This window comes from Trichoderma camerunense (assembly GCF_050948025.1).
Source record: "Trichoderma camerunense strain CBS 138272 chromosome Unknown V8C40scaffold_4, whole genome shotgun sequence".
Taxonomy (NCBI): domain Eukaryota; kingdom Fungi; phylum Ascomycota; class Sordariomycetes; order Hypocreales; family Hypocreaceae; genus Trichoderma; species Trichoderma camerunense.
The window spans coordinates 898427-923219 of record NW_028145366.1 but is presented as its reverse complement, the minus strand read 5'-3'; the positions used below and the strand labels follow the sequence as shown (position 1 = coordinate 923219).

The window sequence follows — 24793 nt, the reverse complement described above, 5'->3', positions numbered from 1 at the left end:
GAAAAGAACATGGTGGTTTACAGCTTGACATGGAATCCATGTGCTCATGAAAAGCCACTTCATAGCTGATACGTCACGACAGCTGGACGTTATCTCTCTTTGCTAGGTTTTACTGGTGCTCACTCTCGTACGCACAAAGAGACCAATGCCACCGTCATAGTTTAAAGTATTCCAAGCCAACCCCAGCAGCCAAGCATCGAGAAGACCACAAGGCGATCTTTCCTTGTCCACCCCCCTTCTCTTTTTGCCCTCTCTCTTCTGTTATCGGCGCTACGCCATCCTACCGATGTAGGTATATCCGTAGTCATGACGGAAGTACTCCGTGAGATATCGATGTATTACCTTGCAGCACCCTTTCCCCTTATCTACACCCCCAACGGTGCTTCACAAAGGGAGTACTCCAGGGATCCTCGATGGAGTCGTTACGGACTTGGACAATACTTTTCAGGTCACAATTTCGGTCTGCGAATGACCGGCTCTCGGTATCCCCCGACCCCAAGCCATGTGATGATGAGCATTTACAGCGGTTTGATAGACACTAGGCCAGTCTGGGGTACGGAGTGCATGCTCCGTACTTTGCTCGGCGTTGAATGGAGCGCCCCCACAAATTGATCGTGGGAGGGTGTGAGTATGTGTATAATTGCTGCATGGTTGTGAGTTGATCCAAGTGTCGAAACCTAGAAATGTCATCTTCGGCGGCTGCCTCAGTCGCTGGACAACCCACGCCCTTCCGGGGTCCATTTACCAGGCATACTTACCGGTGATATCTTCACTGAGCAGTCGGCACGACTGGCAACGTGCTCGGCGGGACATTCCTGGGACCTATCCCTGCTTTCGGAACGACACTTGATTAGAGGGATCTGCGATGATCGCAGTGAGACTGACGGCATACAGGCTCTACGAACGTAGAATGCCTTCCTAGCCTCCGAGAGGCATGCCGAGGCTCTTCGGAGGACACGAACTGTATTGAGCTTTTGTCTCCGCACGTGCAGGCTGATACCTACAGTAGTTTTGGAACCTTGGGGATAAAAGTCGCATGCTGAACGAATCTCAACGTTGGGTGATATTCGATGAGCTCACGTATACGTATGAAGCTGAAGATGATTGGTAACCTTTGCACCGAGCCAAAAACACACACATACAGTGTAGTCATTGTAGCTTACCAAGCACAGCAGATGAAGTAGATGGCCATGGTTGCGCTTCGTTCTCTAATCCAATGTACCTAGTATTGCCTCTTTTTAGCTGCTTACTTATTAGTTATTACTGAGCCTTCTGGGACTATTTCTGATACGAGGGAAATACGCTCCCGACGGGAACGGCTATTTGTGGGCGGATCAACATTCTTGTTACTTATATGGAGCATCCCCCTGCTCGGTGTCCAGTTCCGCCGCTCTCTGTTTAGATTGCTTTGCCTCGTTTTCATAGCAATGACTTAATTTCCTATACGGGAATCTGAAAACTTCTCGAACCTGAACCCAGTTCTCTGCTAAGCGACTGTACGGGTCCCTGTGGGATTTTTTTTTTTTCCCTTCCTGAGGGAGGCAAAAACGGGACCGCCAGCGTCGTCATAGTCGCCGATATTACAGCCTCGGCTTCTCCAACTAGGCTCCGAGCCTGGCACTTATACGAGTACTCTTCATAATCTTTCATTCCAAATATGCAGGCTGACGCTCTAGTATGCACCTAGTTTTACTCCTCCATATTGCACACGCGTGAAAAGCGTGAGACGCCAAGCATACAAGTCGACGCCGGGGATGGCCGCCTGTGTGTTTGCCTTACTTTTTCTGGCATATAGCACGCAATGCACAGCTATACGTTGTATCGTGAGTCCCGTGATGCCACATATTTTCCTATTGAAGCAACTCTTTGCGGCTCTCCCAAGCGACCATGTATGATGTAGGGATGGGACGGGCGTCTCGATCAGCCCTATGCAATGCTGCGTCTCCACGCTCCTGTTGGCAGCCGTGTATGTCATATCGCTACGGCGAGTATGTACTCGTAGTATGAGTAGCTTATTGGAAATAGTATCCCGCTCAATTTTCCGACTTTGAGTTAGCGAGCGGCCCGTGGCGGGCTTCACTTTTGACATGCTACTTTTTACAAGTAGGCCCGATAGATGAAAAGAATTAAAGTACACTAGCAGTGATGTTATCCCCAGCACGGAACAGTGGCTGTGTCTCAGAACGATCCCGATTACTCCGTGTATTTGAAACTGATAGGCTGGTTCGAGAGGCGAGCCTGTTTGGGAACTTACACATTCTCCCTTTTTGTCATCAGCATTTGGGATCCGGCGGAATTGCGAGATTAGGAATATATTATACAAATATTTGTATGTTCAGTAGTGGGTTTATTTCGCGCATCCTGCTACTCAGTGGAGTCTTGATGCTTACTCGTACAGAGGCGTGGGGGGAACTGAGTCAATCCCGTGCATGAACAGGGACACAGCCCGCCGAAATGCCGGACGATTGTACTTGTATTGATACAAATCCCGTGTTGCGCCGGCCAGGACCAGGCTACGGAGCATCTTTTATCGTATTTTGCGTTTTGCATCGCGTATATCGTATATGTATGCGGGTGTCAGGAATTGTGCAAGTAAGCCCTGCCAAGAGGGATTTTCCATCAGCCGTACTCCGTATAGAAGCATGACTAGGGATGCTCCAGCCTTGTCGATCAATCCTTTTAAGCAAGTAGATTGCTTGCTGAATTGAGCGCTTATCTACAGCTAACAGGAAATCCTCAAAACAGGTTTTGGATCATATCACTTGCAAGTTAAGTGTGTTTGAACGAGGCTGAGGTAAGGTGTATGGAGCATGATACTCTGCTCCATACCCTAGAACAAGCTGGAACTTGGCTAAGAATCCGACAGCAAACAGTTTCTCTAAGCTCGTTCTCACATGTGTGGAGAATGTTGGACCAGTATTAATAGTAACATGAATCGACAGAGTTAAATTATTTGACGATATATTAGTAAGGGACGTAGAGCGCGAATGAGGCATTGCAAAGAATGGAACCGGCCTAGGACCAACTAGGAAGTCCATTCCTTTGATCGATTGGAGTTGTGTTGACATTGACTTGCTGAGAAGCCGGGCCTGGGATCTCTGTAGATGTTTCCAAGACAAATCAACTTGTTGGGGGATCAATTTGGCAGTGTAGCAATACAGAAGGGATCTTTAACAACAACTCACCATCCATTTAGCCCATACTGAAGGGAAACAACATAACTCCACTCGGACAAATACGTTGAAATTAGATTTTATGCTAACCTAAAACAATAGTCATGTCAAGCCTTATCTCTGGATTCTAGGCTAGCTGAACCTGATGATCTGCGGTTCTGTAATGGGATATTCGTCTCGTGCCAAGCATTCGACTAATTCTATGTCGAATAGATTGAGAGAAGCTCTCGATGAATCTTCGTTGACTAGTGCACGATTGTTAACTTCTTTGAATAATTGAATGACATAACAAAAACAAAACAAGGGCAGTATCATAAAAGTTTATATTTCGTGTTTAGTTAATTGCTGCGCGTCCTTGCCGATATGCGGCTTATGTGAGACTAAGCATTTGTAGTATCCTGTTGAGTTGATTCGGGGGAAATAAACTATATAATGATTCAAATGACCCGAGGATGCTGTGTCAAATTCTCGGCTTTAAAATGATGGAATTATACTTGAAGCGCCCATGATGAAGCTCGTTTGTTTCGCAACATAAGCAGTTCCAGAGCATATATGAAATGAAGATAGTTTTTTTTTTTTTTGAGAATTCTCCTCGCATTCACTTGGATGCCATTGTTATGGCCCTTTAAAGAGCGTGGGAAGATAGACTTCAGACTCTCGTTCTAACTCGGCCGAAAGTGGATATGATACAGGTTCTCTCGCTCAATCTTTGTGACGGCTAGTGAGCATTAGTGAAGCCGTAAGCTCGCCGTAACCAATGCAATCTTAAGATTCTATGACTTATATATTAATAATCGCGAATAGTTGCAATAGATGCCACCCGAGCTAATAAAAAGTAACACAATAACATTCATGTAATATGTTAGCGCTGAGTACCATGTAGCTCCTTCGAATCTTCCCCCCAATTATAGACAAAGTAGGCTCCAATTCTCTGAACATGGCGCCTATAAGTAAACATCTTGGGCCGCGATCAACAAATGCTATTGAAAGAAAAATCCAGATAGCTGCTACATTACATGATTGTTAATTGACAGTCATCTCGTTAACCAGTAGCTCCTTTTTCGCAATCGATCTCATGTCTCTCCTTCAAGACTGGCCTTTTGTCGCCTTGCTTGCGGCAACTCCTTTGCTCATTGAGCTCTGCAAGCCGTCAAATTATTCTCTGAGTGTCGATACGAAACGTCAATCCCGATGGAGCTCATTTCTCAAGGATCAAACTTGGTGGATGCGCGCCGCATTACCCATGTATCTATTGCATGAGTTTGAAGAGCATGGCTATGATTTCTTGGGTAGGCGATATGCGTTTCAACCGTATTTCTGCAAAAATCTGGTAAGATTTCCAATGATTACTTTATACATGACTGCAAGTCTCACACTATTTTTTTTTTCTGAATTAGGGATTTGAGAATGTTGAAGCATGTCCGCTAAGCCCGCTTGTCGTTCTGTTTGTCAATGGTACAACCGTATGGGTAACTGGGATCGCTGCTCGGAATAATATCCGGATAGCAAGAAGTTTCTACGGGTTTGCTTTTATAAACGGTTTGACACACGTTATTCCGGCATTCGTTGTTGGTCCAGCGTATAATCCTGGTCTTGTCACTACATGGCTATTGTTCTTTCCCGGAGCATTCTTTGCCCTTCAATGCCTAGGTGGTGCTAAAAGGGCAATTGCAGCTGGAGTTTTATGTCACGTCGTCTTGATGGGCTCAATGAAACTTGCTGCAAAAGGGTTGGTTGCTGAGTGGGTTCTCTGTGGGGTGCAAGTGTTGAACACCATTTTGTTGATCGTGTTCTAAGTCAAACCAGAAGTTGTCGACTAGACTGTGGCTTCTATTTCTAAACAAGATAAGAGAAAAAGCTGTATTCTACTAATTAATACCATAGGCTCAATAATGAGCAAACACTTACTACGATAACGTACTAGAAATCGATAGCTATCTCAATCAAGAGAGGGTTCCCGGTGAACTTGGAAGCATTGCGATCAATAGCGAGCCAAACTCATCGATCGTGGAGCAGCATGTGAATACAGCTAACTAATTGGCCTGTATTTAAGCGATAAATTCATGATGCCGAAGGATGGCCTGTGCCTGTGCCGGGTCGATGACCACCGAAATCTCACACTAGAATCTGGAAACCAATGAGATCTAGTCCTAGCTTACTAGTACCTAGTCAAGTGGTTTAGGATCTAATACATCGCTGACAACCACATTGGGATTCAAGCTGTCTGCAGTAGAGCCCTGGTACGATACCCAATTGGACTCTTCTAATTGCTCTCTGATAGGAGACTATTATTCCTAGAAGTAGCATGTTGGCTAGGGTCCCATTGAACATCCGTAACTGAATATGTGACATACTTATGATGGCAAGTCTCTAGAGCTTTTATTGAGTGGGGGTGTAACCTTTATATATTGAGCTGGTTTATATGTACCTATTCAATGCCACCCTGACTGCTATTGACCGAGTGACTAATGCTCAAAGTACTCGATTTGACGTCCATTCAACTGTCGCTGCATGCTGAATTATAATCACCTCGGCATGTGCTAGAAGGATGTGAAGGGATTCGGGATTGGTTGGAAAATCCGTGATCCTTCATTTCTGCCGAGGCACGAATATAATGCCTTACTGTGTTGTGGTGTCGCCAAAAGCAGCAATTCGGATATCCGAAAACCGTTTGTCATCACAGCTAGTAGCCTTGTCCGCCGGTGAAGGACCAATGCAACAGGCCGGCAAGATTTGCTCGCAATAGTCCAAGGTGCGGACTTTTCCTAGCCCTAGTCTTCTAGTTCCGCAGATCTCCGCTGCGGCAAAGCTTGGCGTTGTTTATCGCGATTCAGGAACGGGGACTCTAATTACACGCTAAGACGACCTATGATATAAAGACTTTGTATTTCTTATAGTTCAAGCTGAAATTTTGGATCAAGTTACTGTCTTGTGGTGTTTGACGATCTCAATCATGGCGGAAGAAATGTTTGCCGTCACAGCGCCAGCTTATACTGATCCATCCCGTTATGAACTCTCCAGAGTGCCTCAGCCGACAGTTACAGAGGATACGGATGTAGTTATAAAGATTCATGCTGCAAGTATTAATCCAGTGGATGTGAAGAAAGCAGCAGGAGTCTTCAAGGTGGCGGTCAGAGACTCGTAAGTGCAATTTATCCCAGAGGCAATGTCTGAAGCTCACATCTCAAAGTTTTCCATACAAGATCGGATATGACGCAGCTGGTATAGTTAGCCAAGTTGGAAAGAATGTTAAGACTTTGAAAGTTGGTGACGAGGTCTATACACGATTGCCAGAAGTTGGTAGAGGTAGGTGATGATTGACTTCCACCCAATGCGGTACTGCGACAGAACTAACATTGCAATGTAGGAGCTTGGAGCGAGTATGCCAAGTGCGCGGAGGAATACGTTTCTCTGAAGCCTAAAAATATCACTTTTGGAGAGGCTGCCTCATTACCGTTGGCAGGTGTCACGGCGATACAGGTTTTACGGCAATACAAGGGTTCACTAGAAGGCAAGACAGTCTTTATACCGGCTGGCTGTAAGTGATCCAATTTCCGATCGCAGTATTAGATAGATGAGCTAACCGTAGTAAAAAGTGAGTGGCACAGGAGCATATGCGTGCCAATTGGCGAAGAATGTCTTTCATGCTGGCAAGGTGATCACGACGGTTTCGTCAGCCAAGATTCCCAAGGTTCCTGAGCTGCTTGGCGAAGGAGTTGTTGATCAGGGTATGTCCTCTCCATAATATGCTACATTGCAATAGCATCAGTTCGCTGCACTAGATTGCTAACTCAATCATCAGTCATCGACTATACAACTACCGACCCGTTGACAGCGATTCCCTTGCGCTCTGTCGACTTTCTGTTCGACACTACTGGCCAAGCCATGCGATTTCTGCCTCTTCTAGTCCAATCGACAGGAATGGTCGTATCTATATCAACGAAGCCCTCAGCTGCAACACTTCAAGCATCGAGTGTGATGAAACGGCCCGACAATCCGCGTATTCCTTTTTACGGTCGAATCTTTCTTGATCTCGGGGATTCGATTAATAAGCTTCGGGCCTACTATTACGGCGTGGAGTACAAATATTGGTTCTTGGCTCCCAACGCCAAGGATCTTGACACTCTGAGGAGCTATGTAGAGGAAGGGAAGCTATTGCCCGTTGTTGGTGCAAGAGTTAACATGACGGATATTGACCAGGTACGGGAGGTGTGTCAAGTAATCTATAATGGGAAAGGTGGTCTAGGTAAGACAGTTATTGAAGTGACTAAGGAGTAGATACTGCATTCTACACAATCCCCGCGGTTTCAGAAGGTTATTTCGGCGTTTCTTTTGTATGCTAGATACACATATACTAATTGTTATGTTGCTGAAGCTGTATATAATTCTGACAACAATCTTAGCTGTGAATTATGTTCATCGCTAGTCTTCTGTCCCATTTCAATGTCGTATATGTACCTCCCTTTGTCACAGTCTTGGTCACCTCATCTCTTCCAACCAGGTCTTAGGTCATGTCTCAGTAACTTCCTCCTCTGCCAATCTAGCATGTGTGTTTCCACTCTATCAATAGCGGCCTCTAAAACCCCTGACTCGTCTTTTCGCAACGCGAGAAGAGTCAGTAGGCGGCGGAGTTTGGTCATAGGACAACAAACAACACTTTCCAAAGCAAAAAAGAACTGATTTACAATCCTAAAGCCCGCAGCCTCGGCACATCAACATTTGGGGCCACCAATTGAAGCGACCCACAAGTGGCCAAAAAGAGAGATTCATTCGCACCGAACGGAGCCGGAGCAACGGCTGCGAATCGCGGTCCGCTTTTTGCTCCGGCGCCGTGTCCTCGCCACAATGGCTTCGTTTACTATATATTTTCTCTGCTGGCATGGATATTCAAGTTGCTCAATGCTTCAAAGAATTACGGCTGTGTGAAAGCTTCGAATTTATTCGTGATTAAGCCCAAGGTCACTAGAACTCATCATCAAGTTACGAGGTGTGTCAGAGAATATGACCATCATGATTGGCTGTTACTGAAGGCGCCGCCTTAGGCGGAAGTCTAGTATTTTCAGCCTTTAGCGGATAGATGGGTTACCTGTGTGGTATGGTGAATCTTCATACAGATCCGGTGCGTAACGTCGTCAAGATGGGGATGTGTGATAGGTTGAGTTATAGCAGGCGATTTGAGCACCGAAATCTTGTGAATCCATTCAACATTGTCCAAGATTAGTTATTGCCCGTGGGCGAATCTAGAACTTGTAGTCGCCACCTTCGGCTGATCGAGATCTAGGGCCGCAAGGGCCGTTAATTGATCTGGCGGCATCTTATTGATCCTACGTGTCAGCTGTCGATCCCTAGTCCGATGTATACACTTTTAAGGTTGCTTAGTATTGTTAGAGCGACTGTGTGCTCACGTTCATTCGAATCCCATTTTCGCTGCATCTTTCCGCTCGCCACGTTCCCGAACCATACAAGAAATCACCCACCTTGTTTCTGATCTCAACTCTTTGAAACCCCAAACAACCCCATCTCAATCACCCTTTTGCATTTCTTCACTTATCTTAAGCTTACCCTCTAAACGTGTAATCGATGGCTTAATGCCGATAGTATTTTTCTTCAACAATTCAAGCCATCGTTCCGGGGCCTCGGATACCTCCCACGCTGGCGTATCCTATGATAGACTCTTCTCTGTGGTTTGGCAAATCCTCAAGGTGTTGAGAGAGAAACTCCGTCGTATCTTTTGATTTTGAACCGTAGTATATTTTGGCATTTCTATAGACCTGTGCGGTGGCATAGGTCCATTTAGGCGTCACCTTGACAGTCGTAGGCTTGGTCTCGGCAAAAAATACCGGTGGTATCTAATAATAATATGGAGAAGTAAACAGAACCAGCACTTGTTGTTCCAGAAAATCGTTGTTGACTGGATCTCGAAGAGATACAGAATCTGTGATGGCTCTGCTTTGGGGGTTCTGGCGAGTCATTACCAACATATAGCCTACTGGAGATGCCCGTTGTCTGTTTTGGTAGCTCATGTGTAGGAGATAATATTCGTTTCTTCATATATCAAAAGGCCATATGACACTGATGCGACATACACGCTGGTATCCCATCCTCCAACTTGTGCATATAGATAGGATTTTCTTTTGATTCATCATCACTTGAACCCATTGCTCAAAAATCCTCTGTTTCCAACGGAATCCAGCTTGGAACCAGTGCCACAAGCCCCACAAATTGCTAAAGAGATGGCCTTCATGAGTACATGTAGTAACAGCAGTGAAAGGGCAGTATAGTGTATAAAAGACAGTTCTTGTCAATTATACAAAAATAGAAATCACCTTCCCATCTAGAGAGATGTCAAGGATGTTGATACACTAATCCTCTGAGTTTGTCAAACCCCAGCACTCCCTCTACTCTACGACAACTCCCCACGCCAATCACCGGAATTGGACCGGAAATAACAAGAAATTCAATTTCCACTCTACCAAGTCATCTGTATCCATACAGAGAACAGTACTGATGACCTATCTCATACATTTGTTACGCGTCTACACAAATGTCTCCAGAGAACTCCGTCGGCATCAATCCACAGCATGACACACTCCCAAATCGCAGACACGATATATACCCACTCACGGCTAGCCAACGTGGGGAATGATCCAAGAGGCTTGGCAGGGGCATCGGTAATACGAATTGCTCCGAAGGGTGTTGGATGTCATTTTCAAGCCACTCGTGACCCAACTCCAACGCCCGTCGGAGGCATTTCGACGAATGAAACAACGTGTATTTCATGTACGAAGGAGCAATTTTTAAGGCAGTGCATCATGTTCATCCGAGAAACCTCCATGAGACAAGTGAGGTGCAATTGGCCTATGTATGTGTACTTTGGTGGTGGAAAGTTCTTGGAGAACTTTGCTTGAAAAAAAAAAAAAAAAAAAAAAAAAAGGTGTATCTCAACAACGCCACTTATATCACAGCACCCAGATATATTTTTTCCACCGTGGAGCCTCTTTCACAAAAACCACGTTTCAAGAAACGCCCATCCTATCCAAATTTATGACGAAGATAAGACCCTCTCTCCAAACTAGAACGATACATACAATGTATGCAGCATGTAGAGAAAACTAGTTACGCTTCTTCGCTTCTAGGCCGAAACACAAACGCCTTTTTGCCGAGTGAATGAACGACAGGCGCATTGCGGAGAAAGATGTAACTAACGGCCGAGGAGGGGTGTATGTCACTTTGAAAGCATGTTGCAGAAAGAGGGCATACGTAAGTTAACGCATCTGCCGTTGGTCCTTGTCTTGGCTAGCAAAATCTTGCATGTCAGCTGCCGACGCCTGCTGCGTGAGATGTGAAGCCGTAGCAGTTGAATTTCCTAGGGTCATTTCGGTGCTGCTTTGCTTGTCTGTATCGTTTTGCTACTCAGTGTCGACGCTATGTTGATACCCCATCTTGCTTTGAACTATCAATGTACGTATGTAGTTTTCGTGTGATGCCATCCGTGCTGTCTCGGCCCTCCATCGTAACATGTGAAGAGGCACGAATCTGCATATCCAAACAATGGCATTAGTTGTTGAATCTCAATTACAATCACGTTATAAAGTAGTAGATAAATAATTTTTATCGTTATTCAATTATTTTGGTATATTATTAGGGGTGCACAAATTGCTCCCAGTCTAGTTGGGTGAGCATTCGGCATTGTCATATCATTATTCCCTTGCACCGTCCCTGATTATTTCAACAAAAATACTCCATGCAGTAAATCAGAATTCCCTTTTGACCAAGATGCAGCCATTATCACAATATATATACGTAGAAAAAGTGCCCACACCTCTGCCGTCCTCTATGCCAGCTTGCTCTCCTTGACGGCGTATGCGATGGTTGATGGAACCTTGCGGAGGCAAGTTTCGCATATTAATAGTAGCAGGTAGTTGATGAGGTATAAGCCGGCGAGCAGTCCTACTGCACCTGCGAGGAACCAGGTCCAGGGTCGTGTTCCCAGCCACATGAGGGCATGAGCATCTGCTTTGTGCCAAGTGGCGCTCTCGAGGTCGGTGATGTATGAGTGCAGGTCAGGAGGATCAATGACCTGCACAGTTGGTGAGGGCAGTGAAGGTTGGCCCAACAGATAGTCCTTGACGACGAGACTGAGGAATAGCGGTCCAGAGGACATCATGATGTTGGCATAAGGCTGGATCTCGGCCCAAAACCTGGTGATGTCGTAGAACAGGGGAAGTTTGGAGACGGCCGCGGCGTAGGCTGGGTGTCTGGCGGTTGCAATCATGAAATCATTGGTGACGCCGGTGGGCAGCGTGGACTTGAACAGAGCATAGTGCTGTCCTGGGCCCTTTTCCAGCTCCTCAAAGGGAATGGTCTCGTTGCAGAAGGTGTCCATGTCGAGGTAAATGCCGCCATAGTGGTGGAGGACGAAGTAACGGATGGCATCAGCGCGTTGGATGGGGAAAGCATAGCCATCCCAGTTCTCCACAAACCAGGGGTATTCGGCAGCAATGAAGTCGCGAGCCAGCTCGTCAGTCCACAGCTAGAAGCGAGAGATGCTTGTTAGAAAAAAAAGAAAAAAAAGGAGAAAAATGGCGTGTATATCTAGGTTGCTTGGTCCGACTCACCTTGTACTCGAAATCACCATACGTCTCCTTGCAACTGCGCTGCGAGGCAACCCATTTCTCGGGGATGGTGCTGTTTTTAGTCGTCTGGTGCAGGATGCGAGGGATCTTGGGGTGGCCCAGCTCGTGGTCGTCGTCGTCGAACATTGGCGAGCTCCATGAGTCGTTGCGAGGGATCGTGATGCGAGGGATCGTGATGCGAGGGCTGAAGAGTTCGTCGTTTCTGCGCAGGAGCGTGATGAGAGGCTCGAGCGAGTAGAGGAGCAGGCCGACGATGGTCACGTCGACGAGCAGGAGCAGGAACAGGGCGGCCTTGTTGAGTCTGGGGAAGCGAAGAAACTTGAGGGCCCTGCGCTGGGTCGACGAGGGAGAGCGAGACTCGCGCGCCGGGCGCTCGCCGCGCTCCTCGTCAAACTGCTGCTCGTTGTTGTTGAACATGTTGGTGAAGGACTGGAAGGGAGAGACGAGAGATCAAAGATCAAAGATCAAACACCGCGAAACAGACAACCAAAGACGAAACACCAGAGCACCGACCAAGAGAGCGTTAGGTGACCTCTTAAGTCCCGCAGCGCACGAGATTTTTATTCAGTGAGCGAGGCCGCTAGCACACGGCCAACAGCGAGTGAATGGAACAAGGGACGCTGCCGGGGCTGCTGATTGGCTGGGCCCAACAGGGGATTCGATGCGAGCCTGGCAAGCCTGGGGGGCCTAGGCCTGGCACGTTCTAGGGGCCTTTGTTTTAGAAGCGCCGCTAGGCTGCAAACCGCCACGGGGGGGCCTGCGCTTGTGTAGCTTGTGTAGATACATGGGCCGTCGGCACGAATGTGTTGCTACTAGCAGAACTACTCAGGGATCTAGTCTTAGGTAAGTAAAGATGATTGGGGATTTGGGTGTCTTGAGAATCTAAAGAGAGAGGCGGCGAGGTGGCACGTACTAGGTAGTATCCAGCAGGTACCTGTCGGTCGCTGCTGTGGTGGCGTCTGGCTCCAAGTCGTGTCCCGTGGAACCATGCCAGGTACGCGCAAATACTTGTCTCGGCGCCTTGCCAATCTCAGATTAATCACAAGACCCCGGCTCAGCCCCCCACAGCGCTGGGCAGCCCTACTCCGAAAGGGTCGATGTGAGGCGTCGCTTATACGTGTATCTAGTACGGGTATAATTAAGCTAATGTACTGTAGGTGGTTTGGGTGGTGTAGTTCCTGGGTCCTCCTGTTGGCTGGTTGGTGCTCAGCGGGAATGTCCAGTACAGGAAAAGAGAGAGAGAGAGAGAGAGAGAGCGCTGTCTCTGCCAAGACTCAAGGCGACATCATGCAAATCCGTCTGTCTGTCCGTCTGTCTGGTGGATTCATTTCAGGTTTATTTTGTCGACGGCTCCGACCTCCGACATGGCGGCCGGTCTGACGCGCGTTCGCCAGCTTCCAGCAGGATCTTGTACCCGCGCGAGCCACGCACTGCATCGAGGCGGTGCCAAACACTGACGACGGGAGCCTCTTTGTCGCAGCCAACGATGGCCACTGTCCAGTGCAGCTATTCGTTGGACTCGGAGATTGCTCGCTTCTTCGGTTTTGCACCATTTACCACCATTCGAGCAGTCTCTCGTACTGTGCTGGCCTCGGTGCAGTTCTTGCAGTCAGTGTACACGCTGACGCATTTTCAGCTGCTGCTGGACCCTTTTTTTCTTCCTTTTTCCCTTTTCCCTTTTCTCTCTTCCCCCCCCTCCCCCTCCAAGTCGCCACCTCGTGCGCGCAAGATTACTTTTAGCCGGCGCTGATTTGCACTTCCAAGACCGACTAAGAACCCCCCCTTGATGGATGTCGTGTCGACCGTTGCAAGATTCGCGAGGTTCGGGCCGCAACATGTGCTCTGATTGCTTGGACTTGGACTTGGCCTCGGCGTCGTCCTACATGCCATCACGCTGGAATGCTGCCATCATCAGCCTATCATGTCCTGTCATGTCTTGAGTTGAAGCTGATGATGGCCCTCGTGTACAAGTCATGCGTGCGCTCTTGCTCTGGCCTGGCCGAGGCTACTAATGCACTCATCTCATTCCACAGGAATTCTCTCGACAATCCCTAATCCCTATTGCGGGGTTGAACGGGGGGGCTAGCGTACGAAGCCGTCTTGGGAAAAGTGGAAGATCTAGGATTGGTGTTGCAGTAGCCGATTGGACTGGAGCCTCCAACGCTGTTGATCCCGTTGGAGGCCTGTTTGCAAACCAAGCATCTCGCAGCCGCGCCCTTTGCTTGATGACGTCGGCAGGTACCGTAGTTGCGTAGATGCTTTGGAACTTTGGGACTTGGCAAAACGGTTTGCTAGATGAGGAAATGCGAGCGACCAGCATGACGCAGACGAACCCGCTCGGAATTGGGGATTGAAACCCTCGAGGCAAATTGGACTGGAACCTGGAAGCCAAAAAGTGGGAGCCCACATGTTGAGCAGGGGTTCCAAATTGGCGCTCACTCTCAGCTGTGAGATAATCCAGGCACATGGCTGCGCGATAAGCTATCAAAGGGCCCGGGGAAATAGAAGCGCCGAGCAGTCACCTGACTGCGTCATGTCTTAACACTGGCTAACAGGTATCAATCTGGCGCTAAGAGGAACGGGGACCAGAATTTATTTCCAGAAGCCACGCATAATAGGGGGTTACAATACAGTACCAAAATACATACAACACCACCACACCGCACAAGTCAATCAAGTCCTGTAATATTGATCCAGTATGATGAAATGGCTGATGTAATGGAGACTGACTAAAACAATACACTGGAAAGTCATTGGATGTGGTGGCTTAATAAGTGGCGATACTGCTCGATTTTTTGAGAGCCACATTTATCGATCAACACTACTTGTACTGTACCTGATTAAAAGATGTGGAAAAAAAAGGAGCAAATCGAGAAATGACGAACACACAGAATCAGACAATCTGCATTAACCAGCCACACTGGACTCGTGGCGAGCGTATTCTCCTCGTCTCTCTGCGTATCTTTCATTTTTCGGTCCCTTTTTTAGGCAAACCACTTGCTGTTCTCGTGCGTGGCAGTCAGACGGGATTGAATCCCCACGGAATTGAGTGATGCTAAAAAATAACCACATGTCATTTATTGATTCTGTATATTTTTGTCTACCTGGCCAGCAAGACTCTTTCTGACTCGCTCTCGTTCCGCGTCCTTTTTTCCCCCTGTTACAGACTGTTGATCCTCAATTACTCCTGAGCCCCGCCGTTACTGCAACTGCCTTAGTCAGCCGTGAAACATGCATGAAACGTTCAATTTTGCCTACTTGGCGCTTGAGGGGCTGCCACATCTCGAAAGCCCAGGCCAGGCTTTGAGGCCTTGAGGATTTGGTCCAGCATCCATACATGGTACCAATGACCCAATCAAGTCACAGCCCGGCATTACAGTAGACGCAATCCCACGCCAAGGGTCTTATCGTGATAGCCGCCTGCCTAAATTTAACTCTGTTAGCCTGGTCGTACTGCACGGGCTACTATCAGGGTCTCAACGTGAGGCTTTGACGAGGGGGCATCAAGAGGCTTGGAACGGCTAGAACCAGGTGCTCCGTATCTGTACAACCACATGACATTACTGGGACACTGACCATGAGTCAAGATCATGGGCAATGCCAGGTATGTGCTCGTACTGGGAATAAACACGCTACCCCACTGCTTTGAGTGCCGAAGAAAGCATGGACGCTGACTCCCGTTCAACGTCTAGGCTCTGCACCTGTCCGATGGGAGTAAGTGTACCAAAGAGGCTACCCATGCCGACGGTGTCTCTGCTGGTTTCATTCTAAGCAGGTCTATGGGCTCTACAAGGGGTACAAACGGCGCAATGCCAGACTGGATGAACTGGAGAGCGAAGCCCCTCCTTACCTAAAGACAAGCAAAGTTCCTCTTGCAAATCAGACGTTTGAGGATGTTCAAGACCAAGAAACTCTCAGGACCGTACATTCTCATCTCTTTGACAGATATGTCCTCACCGGACAAGTCATCGACGCCCGCAGGCTTCACCACGCCCACTTTTATTCGCTCCAAATCGACTATGGGCACCAAGCATACCTCGACAAGCTAAGCAGCAACCGCCACATCATTCTTCGGTCTTTAGAAAAGTTGGAAAAGCGAACCGCAGACGTGCTATACCAGCAGGAGAAATGGTTCGCTTGGGTACGCCAGGCCCAGGAAGAGGAAGAGGCCACTCGTGACAAGGAGCAGAAGAAGATTAAGCAGGAAGCTGCACTGTTCAAACGTCACCGAGACAAGTTGCAGGCTAGACTGGAGCAGGCCAGGCGGGAGGAAGAGCAGAAGAGCCAGGATGCCTATCTTGAGGCTGCTTTCCGGGAGCGTATGGAGATGTCAGAAGATGAATGGGAAAGCGATGAGGCCTGGGACCCTATTAAAGACACTGACCACGACAAGCGCAACCAGTACATTGATCTGATCAGGCACTTCCTCTGGATGGATGCTGCAGACATTGAGACCAGCCAAGATCCCCCAGCCGAGCCCAAGCCGCAGGTAGAAGAGGCCGCCGAGCAACAGCAGGAAGCAGACGGCCAAAAGCCCTCCAAGAAGGGTAAGAAAAAGGCAAAGGCCAAGCCGAGTGCCGCCAAACCTGGCAATCAAGGCAGCGCCAGCGACTCCTCGCCAGCCGACAGGGGACAAGACAAGCTCATGGCCATGCAGCAGCAAAGCAAAGGGAAAAAAGCAGCCGAACAACAGATGCCTGATAAGAATAACATTGAAACCGAGCAAGAGATGAGAAAACGCCTGAGCCAGGGAGTCGACAAGAAACTGGAAAACGTTTGGGGTTACCAGCTCGTTGGGTCGTTGGAGAATCCCCACGAGACGTTTACAAGAACGGCACCGATGACCGACAACGAGATAGAGACTGCCATCAAGGACGTCAGGGAAATCAAGTTACTACTTTTTTGTCGCCTGCTGCTTGCTCAAGCATCTTTGTTGCCGGCTGCGCTACGAGCTAGTAGTGTGGATGAGTTTCTCAACGACGCCGAGATTGTCGACTCAGATCTAAGGGATATCTGTTTGAAGCTGGAGGATCCTTCTCTTCAACAGATTCGAGATGCATGTGCCGATTTTGCCCGCGGAGATGATGCAGAGGTGGATGCTGGTGATGAGTCTACAGAGGATAGCGATTCAGAGGACGAAGAAGAGTTTGGTGACATGATGGGCGACTATGATCATTATAGGCATCTCCACACAGACGAATGGTTTGTGAAAAAGCTAGCAGATCATCAAGGGCTAAAAGAGCCACGTCAAAAATCCATCTCCTCTTCACAGAGATCTCGGGTAGCAATCTGTGGCAAGAGCGTGTGGAATCACGCCAGTGAAAAGGCAATGTCCCGAAACGGCTGGCTGCAATTCTCAATCATAACCAAAGATTGCGATCTCAAACATGCTATCCAGCTGTGCCGGAATTGGGCAGAGTTCGCCGACCTGAATCTACTCACCCTGTGGCAGTTCTTCCCTGCTTCGAACTGGACGTCCTGGGCAAATAATAGGCTTATCCAGCAGCTGCATGAGTTGCAGTTCTTCCCTTACTTTATCGATCTTGAGGCTCAGTCACGTAGTCGCTATTTTCAGACCGGCGGGCGAGGCAAAGGACGTCGCCAGCATGACATGATCGAGACGAGGAATATTATTGTCGGTCACATGAAGCGCCGCGATCCAGTCACCCGCCGCTTTCTGCAGTATCTGACAATGAGAACCGGCGAGCTGCTAGTCCTGGTGAGGGATGGCAGAACTGGTCGCGTCATAACGGCGCCTCCTCAGAAGCATCTTTGGACGTATCGCAGGAAGCAGGGCGTCGGAAGGGCCTCGAAGAATGAATGGCAAAACGTTCTTGAGGTAGGCCCTGATTACTTTGACATGACGGATGTACTTAGGGAATGGCGCTTTGGATTCGATGATTATTACGACGTCTTCATCTGGAATCTGGTACCCAACGAATCACCACTGCTCCTGTATAATGTCATCATCACGGTATGTTTCTTATGCTCCGAGTAGAAGCTAAGCATAATGCTGATAGAACTATAAAAAAGGAACTTCGCACAGCATGGCGTATGACGCAGCCTGCTGATATGTATTCCCACATGGAGCCGCAGCTGCGGAGCCTCACTCGGGAGGAAGATACAATGCGAACGCGCAAGATACTTCCAGGCGAACAAGTCAAGAGTCTCTGGGACGTTGTGACAAGCGAAGACGTAGAGTTCCGCTTGTTCAGTACCTTAGGATCATTCACATCCTTCACACCCCAGGGTGCCGGCACTGGTGAAATGGCCGACTCCCCATACCTGTTCTATACCAAAGCCAATGCTGTGGAGGATGAGATTTTATTCCCAGACGAATTGACTTCTAACAAAAAGAATGTGCATTTTCGCGAAATCAGAAACTCCGTCAGTCGCCTTGAGCACTCGGGACTCCCTGGTCACAACAAGTACTGGGAAAAAGGACTGACGGCGCTTCTTGCCGGGGAAGATTTTAAAGAACCGCTTAGCAAGGAGATGGATACTGATGAAGACAGTATGTGGGCGCTTCCTGCGATCTGGAAAAGCGGCTTGGAGAAGCTCCTACAGGGAACTCTCTCAGCAGAGCAGCGCGAAGTCCTTGAGGAAACTGGCCTTGACTCCATCAAGGAAAGTCGATTAATCGCCGATCGTCTTGACAGTGCGGATCCTATGGAGATAATGGAACGCGAAAGATGTACCGGTGAGTATACTTATGCGGTTCTATGTCAGCCCTTTTGTTTTAGGATCAAATCGCTAACTTTGTGCTGTCAGAGTTCAAAGCGGCGTTTCATGATGGAGACCTTGAGCGGGGATGTACCGAAAGGTATCGACAAGTCCAAGAAATTATCACTACTATGCTCAAAACTGCTCATGCGGAATCGCCTGATTGGGTTTATTACATCGCCGAGTTAATGCAATGGCTCGAAGTTGAGTCATTCGACGATGACTACTACGGAGATTATGGTTCAGACCCGTGGTCCCACGGATTTATCGTTCAAGACATGGTTCTGGCTTTTTCGACCATGGCCATGTTCTTTCCAGAGGTGGACACAACAGCCCATGTAACGGCGTTTCTCAACTCAAACCAGTATGAGGCGTTCAGGAACTCTGCCCTATTTGATCCCCGAGAACGAAATAAGACTCGGCCCGATCGAAGAAGTAGAACAAGCTACAAGTACCGTGACCCGAAGTTCTGGACGGAGTGGAAGGCTGTTTTGGAGAAGGACCGCCACTTTTCGGATATTTACCCGTTTGACTGGAGCCTTGCCATCCGCCCCATCATTGCCAAATGTCAGTACCTCTGTAAACTCTATATGAAGCAATTGCTAACAAATCGCAGTATATCGAGCAGGAGTCATGGCCCCCGCACATCTGGAAAATGACGGCCGAATAGTCCCAGGCGTAGCCACGGCAAACACTGAGCCTCACCGCCCGGACACGCTGGACCTCTTCATCAACTATGACGACCCTCGAAGACTATTTCCGATAACGTACCCACCCCACTTCATCGGACCAGACAAATGGCCAAAGTTACTGCCCATTGCCGAAGATTTCGCAGAGAAGCACCAGAATGCTCGTTTCGCACTCCTTCGGATCTGGACGGCGCCGCACTTTTACCCGCTCATGCTGGGGATGGGGAATCGGCAGGCGACTAGCTTCCAGGATAGCGTCTCCCGACCCTGGGAGTGGAAGTTTTTGCCCAAGGACATGCCGGGCAGCGAGCTGAGCATGCATAACACCACTGCCAAAGCTCTGGAAAATGTCAAGGAGAGGCTTGAAGATCGGATCGCGTATAGGGGTGATTTGATCCTTGTTATGGCAGAGGATGGGGCTGAGTTGTTGAAGAATTGCACGGCTGCGACGTTTGCTGTGCAGACGAGGCCGTGGTTGAGGGAGATTGATCTGTGGAAGAGTTTTGTTAATGTTGATTTGGGTTTGTTGAGGGAGTTGGATCCTGTGTGGTTGGATTGATGCTCTAGATCTGTCTAGATTTGCTTAATAGACTTGTATCTTTGGATCACCTACATCATGTACGCAAGCTAGGACAACAGCGATGACTACAATTTCATTATAACGATCGAAAGTATAACAATCTCTACTCTTGTGTCTGTCTTTCAGGCCAAACTTCCAATCTACCAGAGTGTCTTCGGCGCCATAGCCAACCATTCCAACTGTAGAGTCCAGCCCTGTAAAGACTACCGTCCCACGCCCTCATGCTCCCAGATCTGTAACCCCAAACCCTTGGAATCTTTGAACCCACTTGTCGCTCATTCGTGGTTGCCAACTTCCTCATTTACAGCACCGTACTCATCGCACCAAAGCTTTCGCATAACATGGTAGAGGAACTGATACTGTTCCTCAGTTTGGATCATGCCCCAACGCTGCTGGCGAAGGAGATCGACTGTTTTATAGATTAAATCAGGGCCCTCCCACATTGAATCATGTTTTCTGAGAATTCCAAAGTCGAGCTCTCGTATGAGATGATCAAGAGCAATGAAACAACCCGTTCTGCCAACGCCAGCGCTGCAGTGAACGATGCGCTTACTGTTCGGCGGGCTGTACTGCTTTGACAACTTCATCAACTTGAGAAGGCTGTTTATGTCGTCTGCAGTCGGAACACTATAATCGGGCCAACGCTTATAAAGAAAGTGCCAGATAATGCGTGTTTCTTCTTCTTCTCTCTCTTTGCGCGTACGCAGTACCAGTTTACGTTTTTCAATCGCACCACCGTCAATCTCCTCTAGTGAGTCAAGGGTAAGTTGTGCTTGCCAGGTGTCGCCCCATATATCGTCGTCGTTAATGCTCCAAGCAGTGTCTTCTTCAGCCATAGGCAAATACTGATCGCATTTTCGTCCATCTTTATCAACCATCTCTGTTAGTTGAACGATAACTGCAGATGATGAGGTTTGCTCAGCGACCATGCGCCAGACGTGGTCGAATGACGGTTTGGTTGGTCCTTGCATAGCAATGAAGCGCAGCGGCGGACGGGGTGAGTCAATGTCAGACGGCGTTAGAATAATGGGAGAAGCATTGACGTAGTCGTATTTGTTTTCGGGAACCTGCAGCTTGATGCGATTGTGCTCCCAGGGCCTGTAATCCTCATAGCGATCCATCTGTTTATTCGATTGCTTGTACCTGGGCCAATGCTTCTCCCGCGCTGGTTGTGCCCCGTTCAATTCCCGGAAATTGATCTCGATGTCTGTGCCATGCCGTGCAGTGTTAGCAAAAAGGACAAGGTAAGTTGATGTGAATGTATAATGCACGCAGGGTATTAGCGACTATGTGAGGAGATGTTACGCACCTTTCTGCGGGAGCGACAGGAATATCGGCATAATGGGCGGCAACCGTTTGGCGCTCTTGATACCCTCGTCGATGGGAAGCGACTTTTCCTGGGTCAATTGAGATGCCTGTTGCATGGTCTCAGAGAGCGACTGGATGTCATCTTGAACCGTCACAGCCGGTGACGACGCAGTTGGCGTTGCGCATGGCGAGATGTTTAAATCCATCTTCGCGCCTTTCTCAAGCAACAGCCTGACAACCGAGTGATACCCCCTTTCTCTAGCCCATGACAGTGGTGTCTCGCGGTAGGTGTTTTCAAAAAAAGCTTCAGCATCGTCATCAATAAATAGCTTGGCGATGGTATCGTCTATAGTTCTTAGGGGCCATGAAAGTGATTCTCCTTTTGCAATGAGATGGTGGTATAGCTGAAGAATTGGACGGATGGACTCCATTTCTTTTTTGATAGCATCTAGCGTGATGCCTTTTTGTTTAAGTTTCAAGACTTGGTTCACGAGGAGTCGAGCCAAATGGAAGACTCCCCTAACATTTTCAATGATGAAATCCTCAATGTCGGATGAACTTGACATAGGGGATGTGGAAAATTCCGCTTGTATGAACTTCAGAATGTCACCTTGATTCTCATTTTCAAGGCATATTTGCAATTCGCTATCAGGGTCCAAGTTCAGCTCTCCACGACAGGTCAAGCACACATGGAACCTTTTAAAACTGCCAGAGAGAGTTTGGACCAAGGACTTGAATTCTTGAGTAATATTGGCAGCGTTCTCTTGGCCGCATGCCTCCAACGAATCAATGAACAACCAGACTGAGCGATCTTTTAAGAGTTTTAGAAGGGCTGACTGGAGAAATTTCTGCAGTTCCTCTGTGTGCCATTGCCAGGATTCTCCTGGTTCCCCGCTTTCCTCGCGTCTTTTCTCAAAAGTGCCAATGAGATCCGGTAACACATCAGGAAACTGCTGGAGAACCTGATAGAGAAGAGAACTGTAGAGACCGAAAGGTGTTCTCTGGAGCTCAACGCCGTCGGAGCTGAAGAAAAAGGAGAGAGAAATGTCACCAGTCCCTGCGATGAACACTTCTCGAGGGTTTGTGAGAAGATATTTTAGTAATGTTGATTTCCCTGTACCCGGCTTGCCATTGATCCAGAGAAGGTTTTGATGTCCATTATTCCACTCTATCCATTTATGATGTCTAAACAGCCACTCACATGTATGCTCGGCGGCTGTATGGGCGTTATCAAACCCAGCGTTCATTTCTGGAAAAGCTAACGATTTCATACAATCTTGTGAAGCCTGTAAAAGCCCGGTCTTAGTGCATCTTGAGCAGCCCGGGTAGATGCATCGGGAAATTTGGGGGTTATCGCCGTGTATCGTCCTCATGTGCTTGGCCATACTACCTACGAACCACCGGGGGTCGCCCTTGGGTCGATAGCCGCAGAGCTTGCAGCAGCTGTCGGATTCCAACTTAGTTAACGATGCCGATACCGATGCCTCTGCCTTATTAAGCATCGATGCAATCGGGGATATCGGCGCATCGTCGACCACCAGCGGCGGCGCATATAATTGAGAAATAAAAGACCGAAGGTGCACATCTCTGAGATAATACTCATCTGGCACAGGGGAGTGATCATATCGAGCTGAGTTGGGAAGCAGCTCTGCCCATAAATCCGCGTCTTCATGATCTAGATCTTCTGGGATTATGAGTTCTGCCTGGATGTCCGTGTCCTCCAGATCCTGTTCCGCTGATATTACGGCCAATTCATTCTCCAATACAACCCTAACATGCCTTCCTCGACCTCTGCAGTCGCAATCTTCGTTACCACAGATCTCAAGGAACTCGCTTGGATCTTCAAAGTCATCAAGCTTGGCGCTTTGGCCCGTGACAACAGAGCTTTTGAGATCGTCAACTTCATTCGAGATATCATCTCGATAGGGAGGAAGGAAGAAGGCGATATCCTGCATGTGCTGTTTGATATGCTTCCGTAGTTCTTTTTGAGCTTCTGGGGTATCCAAGTTTGGGAAACGTGTTTCAACGACATCGGGATAGCCGCCACAGAAAGGGCAGCTTTCAAATAAAAACGGGCCTTTGCGTCGACTAGCCTTCTTCATGATGGATTTTACCTCTGCAGATATCTCTCCGTGTTGTGCAAGGTGTTCTTCAAATTCCTTCTCGCTAAATTCCTTGTGTTCCCCATCAGGCATATCAATGTGATATCGTTCCTCGAGATGGCCTTGCAAGTGGTCTAGCAAACCATCAAACGAGTTAGTTACATCGAATGGCTCTTTGCATTCTTCCAAAACGCAGAAATACGGCTCGAAATCTTGAATAACATGTTTGCTGTTATCATTAGCACGGAGAACGTTATTCAACGCCTGGTCAGTACTTACCTCCAGCGGTCTCTTCCAGCCTCACGGGCACGAAATTCAAGACGACAGTAGGGACACTGAAAACTATCGGTCTCGTCACAGATTTGGGGAGGTGGTGGAAATCCAGGATGTCGCAATGCTACAGAGGCCACGCTCTCTGCACGTTCTTGGCGCTTTGCATGTGGCTGCATGTCGAGTTTGGTATCCACGGTAGCTGAGTAAACGGTGTGTTGGTCTTGTGGGACACGTTGACTAGATAATTTTGTCGTTTCTTCGGATTTAGACACATATTTCACTCCATCAGGATCCTTAGATTGAGATGGAACCGCAGCCGGCGAGTATTGCGGCTGCTGAGTAGCTGTAGCTGCTGCATTGAAAGCTCGCTTCTTCTGATGCTCCGCCAGATACTCGAACCGAATTCTCCGCCTGGCAAAGGATTCACCTATTCTCTGTTGGAAAGCTTCAGATGCCAACGGGAAGTAAGTCTTCGCTGCCTGGTTTGCGAGCCTCTTGTATCCTTCATAGGCCCATTTAGGACCCTCTTTCTGTCGATATAGTTCTATTCGTTCGTGTCGGTGTTTTTCCCCGGCATAGCCAATTAGTAGTGCGTGGCCATATAACCGCTCGATTGTCTCTTCGATGCGTCTTCTCAACGCCACATAGCATTTTTCAGACGCCGATGATGCATCCTCTTCTTCAGACTCATCGGAGGAGGAGAGAGATATCAAGAAACATGAAGATGAATCTGATTGAGCGTCGTCTGGACTCTCGCGAGTGTTGATGACATCTTCAGGCTGTTTGGCGGGGCTTTGTAGTTCTAATAATGGGTTTGCAAGTTAGCATTGATCTATTTATGACCTTTCCTTTGGTGAGTAGTCGTAGGGGAGGCGCAAACCTTCTAGATCATGCTCCAGCGACTGAAGCAGCTGCTTGAGAAGCTTGAAAATCCCCGGAACCTCTTTTAGTCGCACATCCATGGCCTGGAGACCCTCGCCGTACACTCCAATCATGGTGCACCACAGGTTGAACTCGGAGCATTGGCGAGAGGCCCAATATCCTTCTCTAACGCTGACGGCATCTTCTTGGGCCTCTTCATTCTTCAATAGTTTCTGTAGATGGTGCTTGCAAACCAGGGCAGTATTTCTGAGTCTTGTCGTATCTTCAGGGTCTACTTCGTATTCCGAATCCATCATGACTTTGCGTGTAGCGGCGCGCCACAAAATGCCGATTTATTGATAATCGTCCACTTGGAGTTGTGTCATGTCATTCAAGTCCCCTGATAATAGGACAGAACTGAGTTCTCATCTGATGGCAGAACCTCAAA

The 24793-nt window shown here is 48.2% G+C and overlaps 5 protein-coding genes across 5 annotated transcripts; 2 read left to right on the top strand and 3 right to left on the bottom strand.

The window, feature by feature from the left end:
- Positions 1–769: 769 nt before the first annotated feature.
- V8C40DRAFT_263146 (uncharacterized protein) lies at positions 770–1192 on the bottom strand (the record flags this gene model as incomplete). The annotated part of the gene is made up of 3 exons (XM_083219431.1): positions 770–828; positions 893–993; positions 1164–1192. The coding sequence occupies 3 exons, from the start codon at positions 1190–1192 to the stop codon at positions 770–772; spliced, it is 189 nt and encodes a 62-aa protein (XP_083076217.1).
- Positions 1193–6093: 4901 nt separating this feature from the next.
- V8C40DRAFT_285301 (chaperonin 10-like protein) lies at positions 6094–7451 on the top strand (the record flags this gene model as incomplete). Its single annotated transcript, XM_083222342.1, has 5 exons — positions 6094–6314; positions 6364–6479; positions 6541–6711; positions 6770–6901; positions 6976–7451. The coding sequence occupies exons 1-5, from the start codon at positions 6127–6129 to the stop codon at positions 7449–7451; spliced, it is 1083 nt and encodes a 360-aa protein (XP_083076216.1). The 5' UTR covers positions 6094–6126.
- Positions 7452–10774: 3323 nt separating this feature from the next.
- V8C40DRAFT_237351 (glycosyltransferase family 32 protein) lies at positions 10775–12323 on the bottom strand. Its single transcript, XM_083214228.1, has 2 exons — positions 11792–12323; positions 10775–11706 (listed from the first exon to the last, which is right to left on the bottom strand). Exons 1-2 carry the CDS (start codon positions 12224–12226, stop codon positions 11008–11010), a joined length of 1134 nt encoding a protein of 377 aa, XP_083076215.1. The 5' UTR covers positions 12227–12323; the 3' UTR covers positions 10775–11007.
- Positions 12324–15399: 3076 nt separating this feature from the next.
- Positions 15400–19884, top strand: V8C40DRAFT_285299 (uncharacterized protein; the record flags this gene model as incomplete). Its single annotated transcript, XM_083222341.1, has 6 exons — positions 15400–15413; positions 15502–15523; positions 15582–17783; positions 17843–18509; positions 18581–19099; positions 19149–19884. The coding sequence occupies 6 exons, from the start codon at positions 15400–15402 to the stop codon at positions 19778–19780; spliced, it is 4056 nt and encodes a 1351-aa protein (XP_083076214.1). The 3' UTR covers positions 19781–19884.
- Positions 19885–19953: 69 nt separating this feature from the next.
- Positions 19954–24659, bottom strand: V8C40DRAFT_285297 (uncharacterized protein; the record flags this gene model as incomplete). Its single annotated transcript, XM_083222340.1, has 6 exons — positions 19954–21008; positions 21111–22410; positions 22648–23345; positions 23404–23423; positions 23491–24286; positions 24365–24659. The coding sequence occupies 6 exons, from the start codon at positions 24657–24659 to the stop codon at positions 20077–20079; spliced, it is 4041 nt and encodes a 1346-aa protein (XP_083076213.1). The 3' UTR covers positions 19954–20076.
- Positions 24660–24793: the final 134 nt, after the last annotated feature.

Coding starts and splice junctions, on each gene's coding strand:
- V8C40DRAFT_237351 (XM_083214228.1), bottom strand. CDS start 12,226: ATGTTCAACAACAACGAGCAGCAGTTTGACGAGGAGCGCGGCGAGCGC. Junction 11,707..11,791: donor ATGGTGATTTCGAGTACAAG/GTGAGTCGGACC, acceptor TCTCGCTTCTAG/CTGTGGACTGACGAGCTGGC.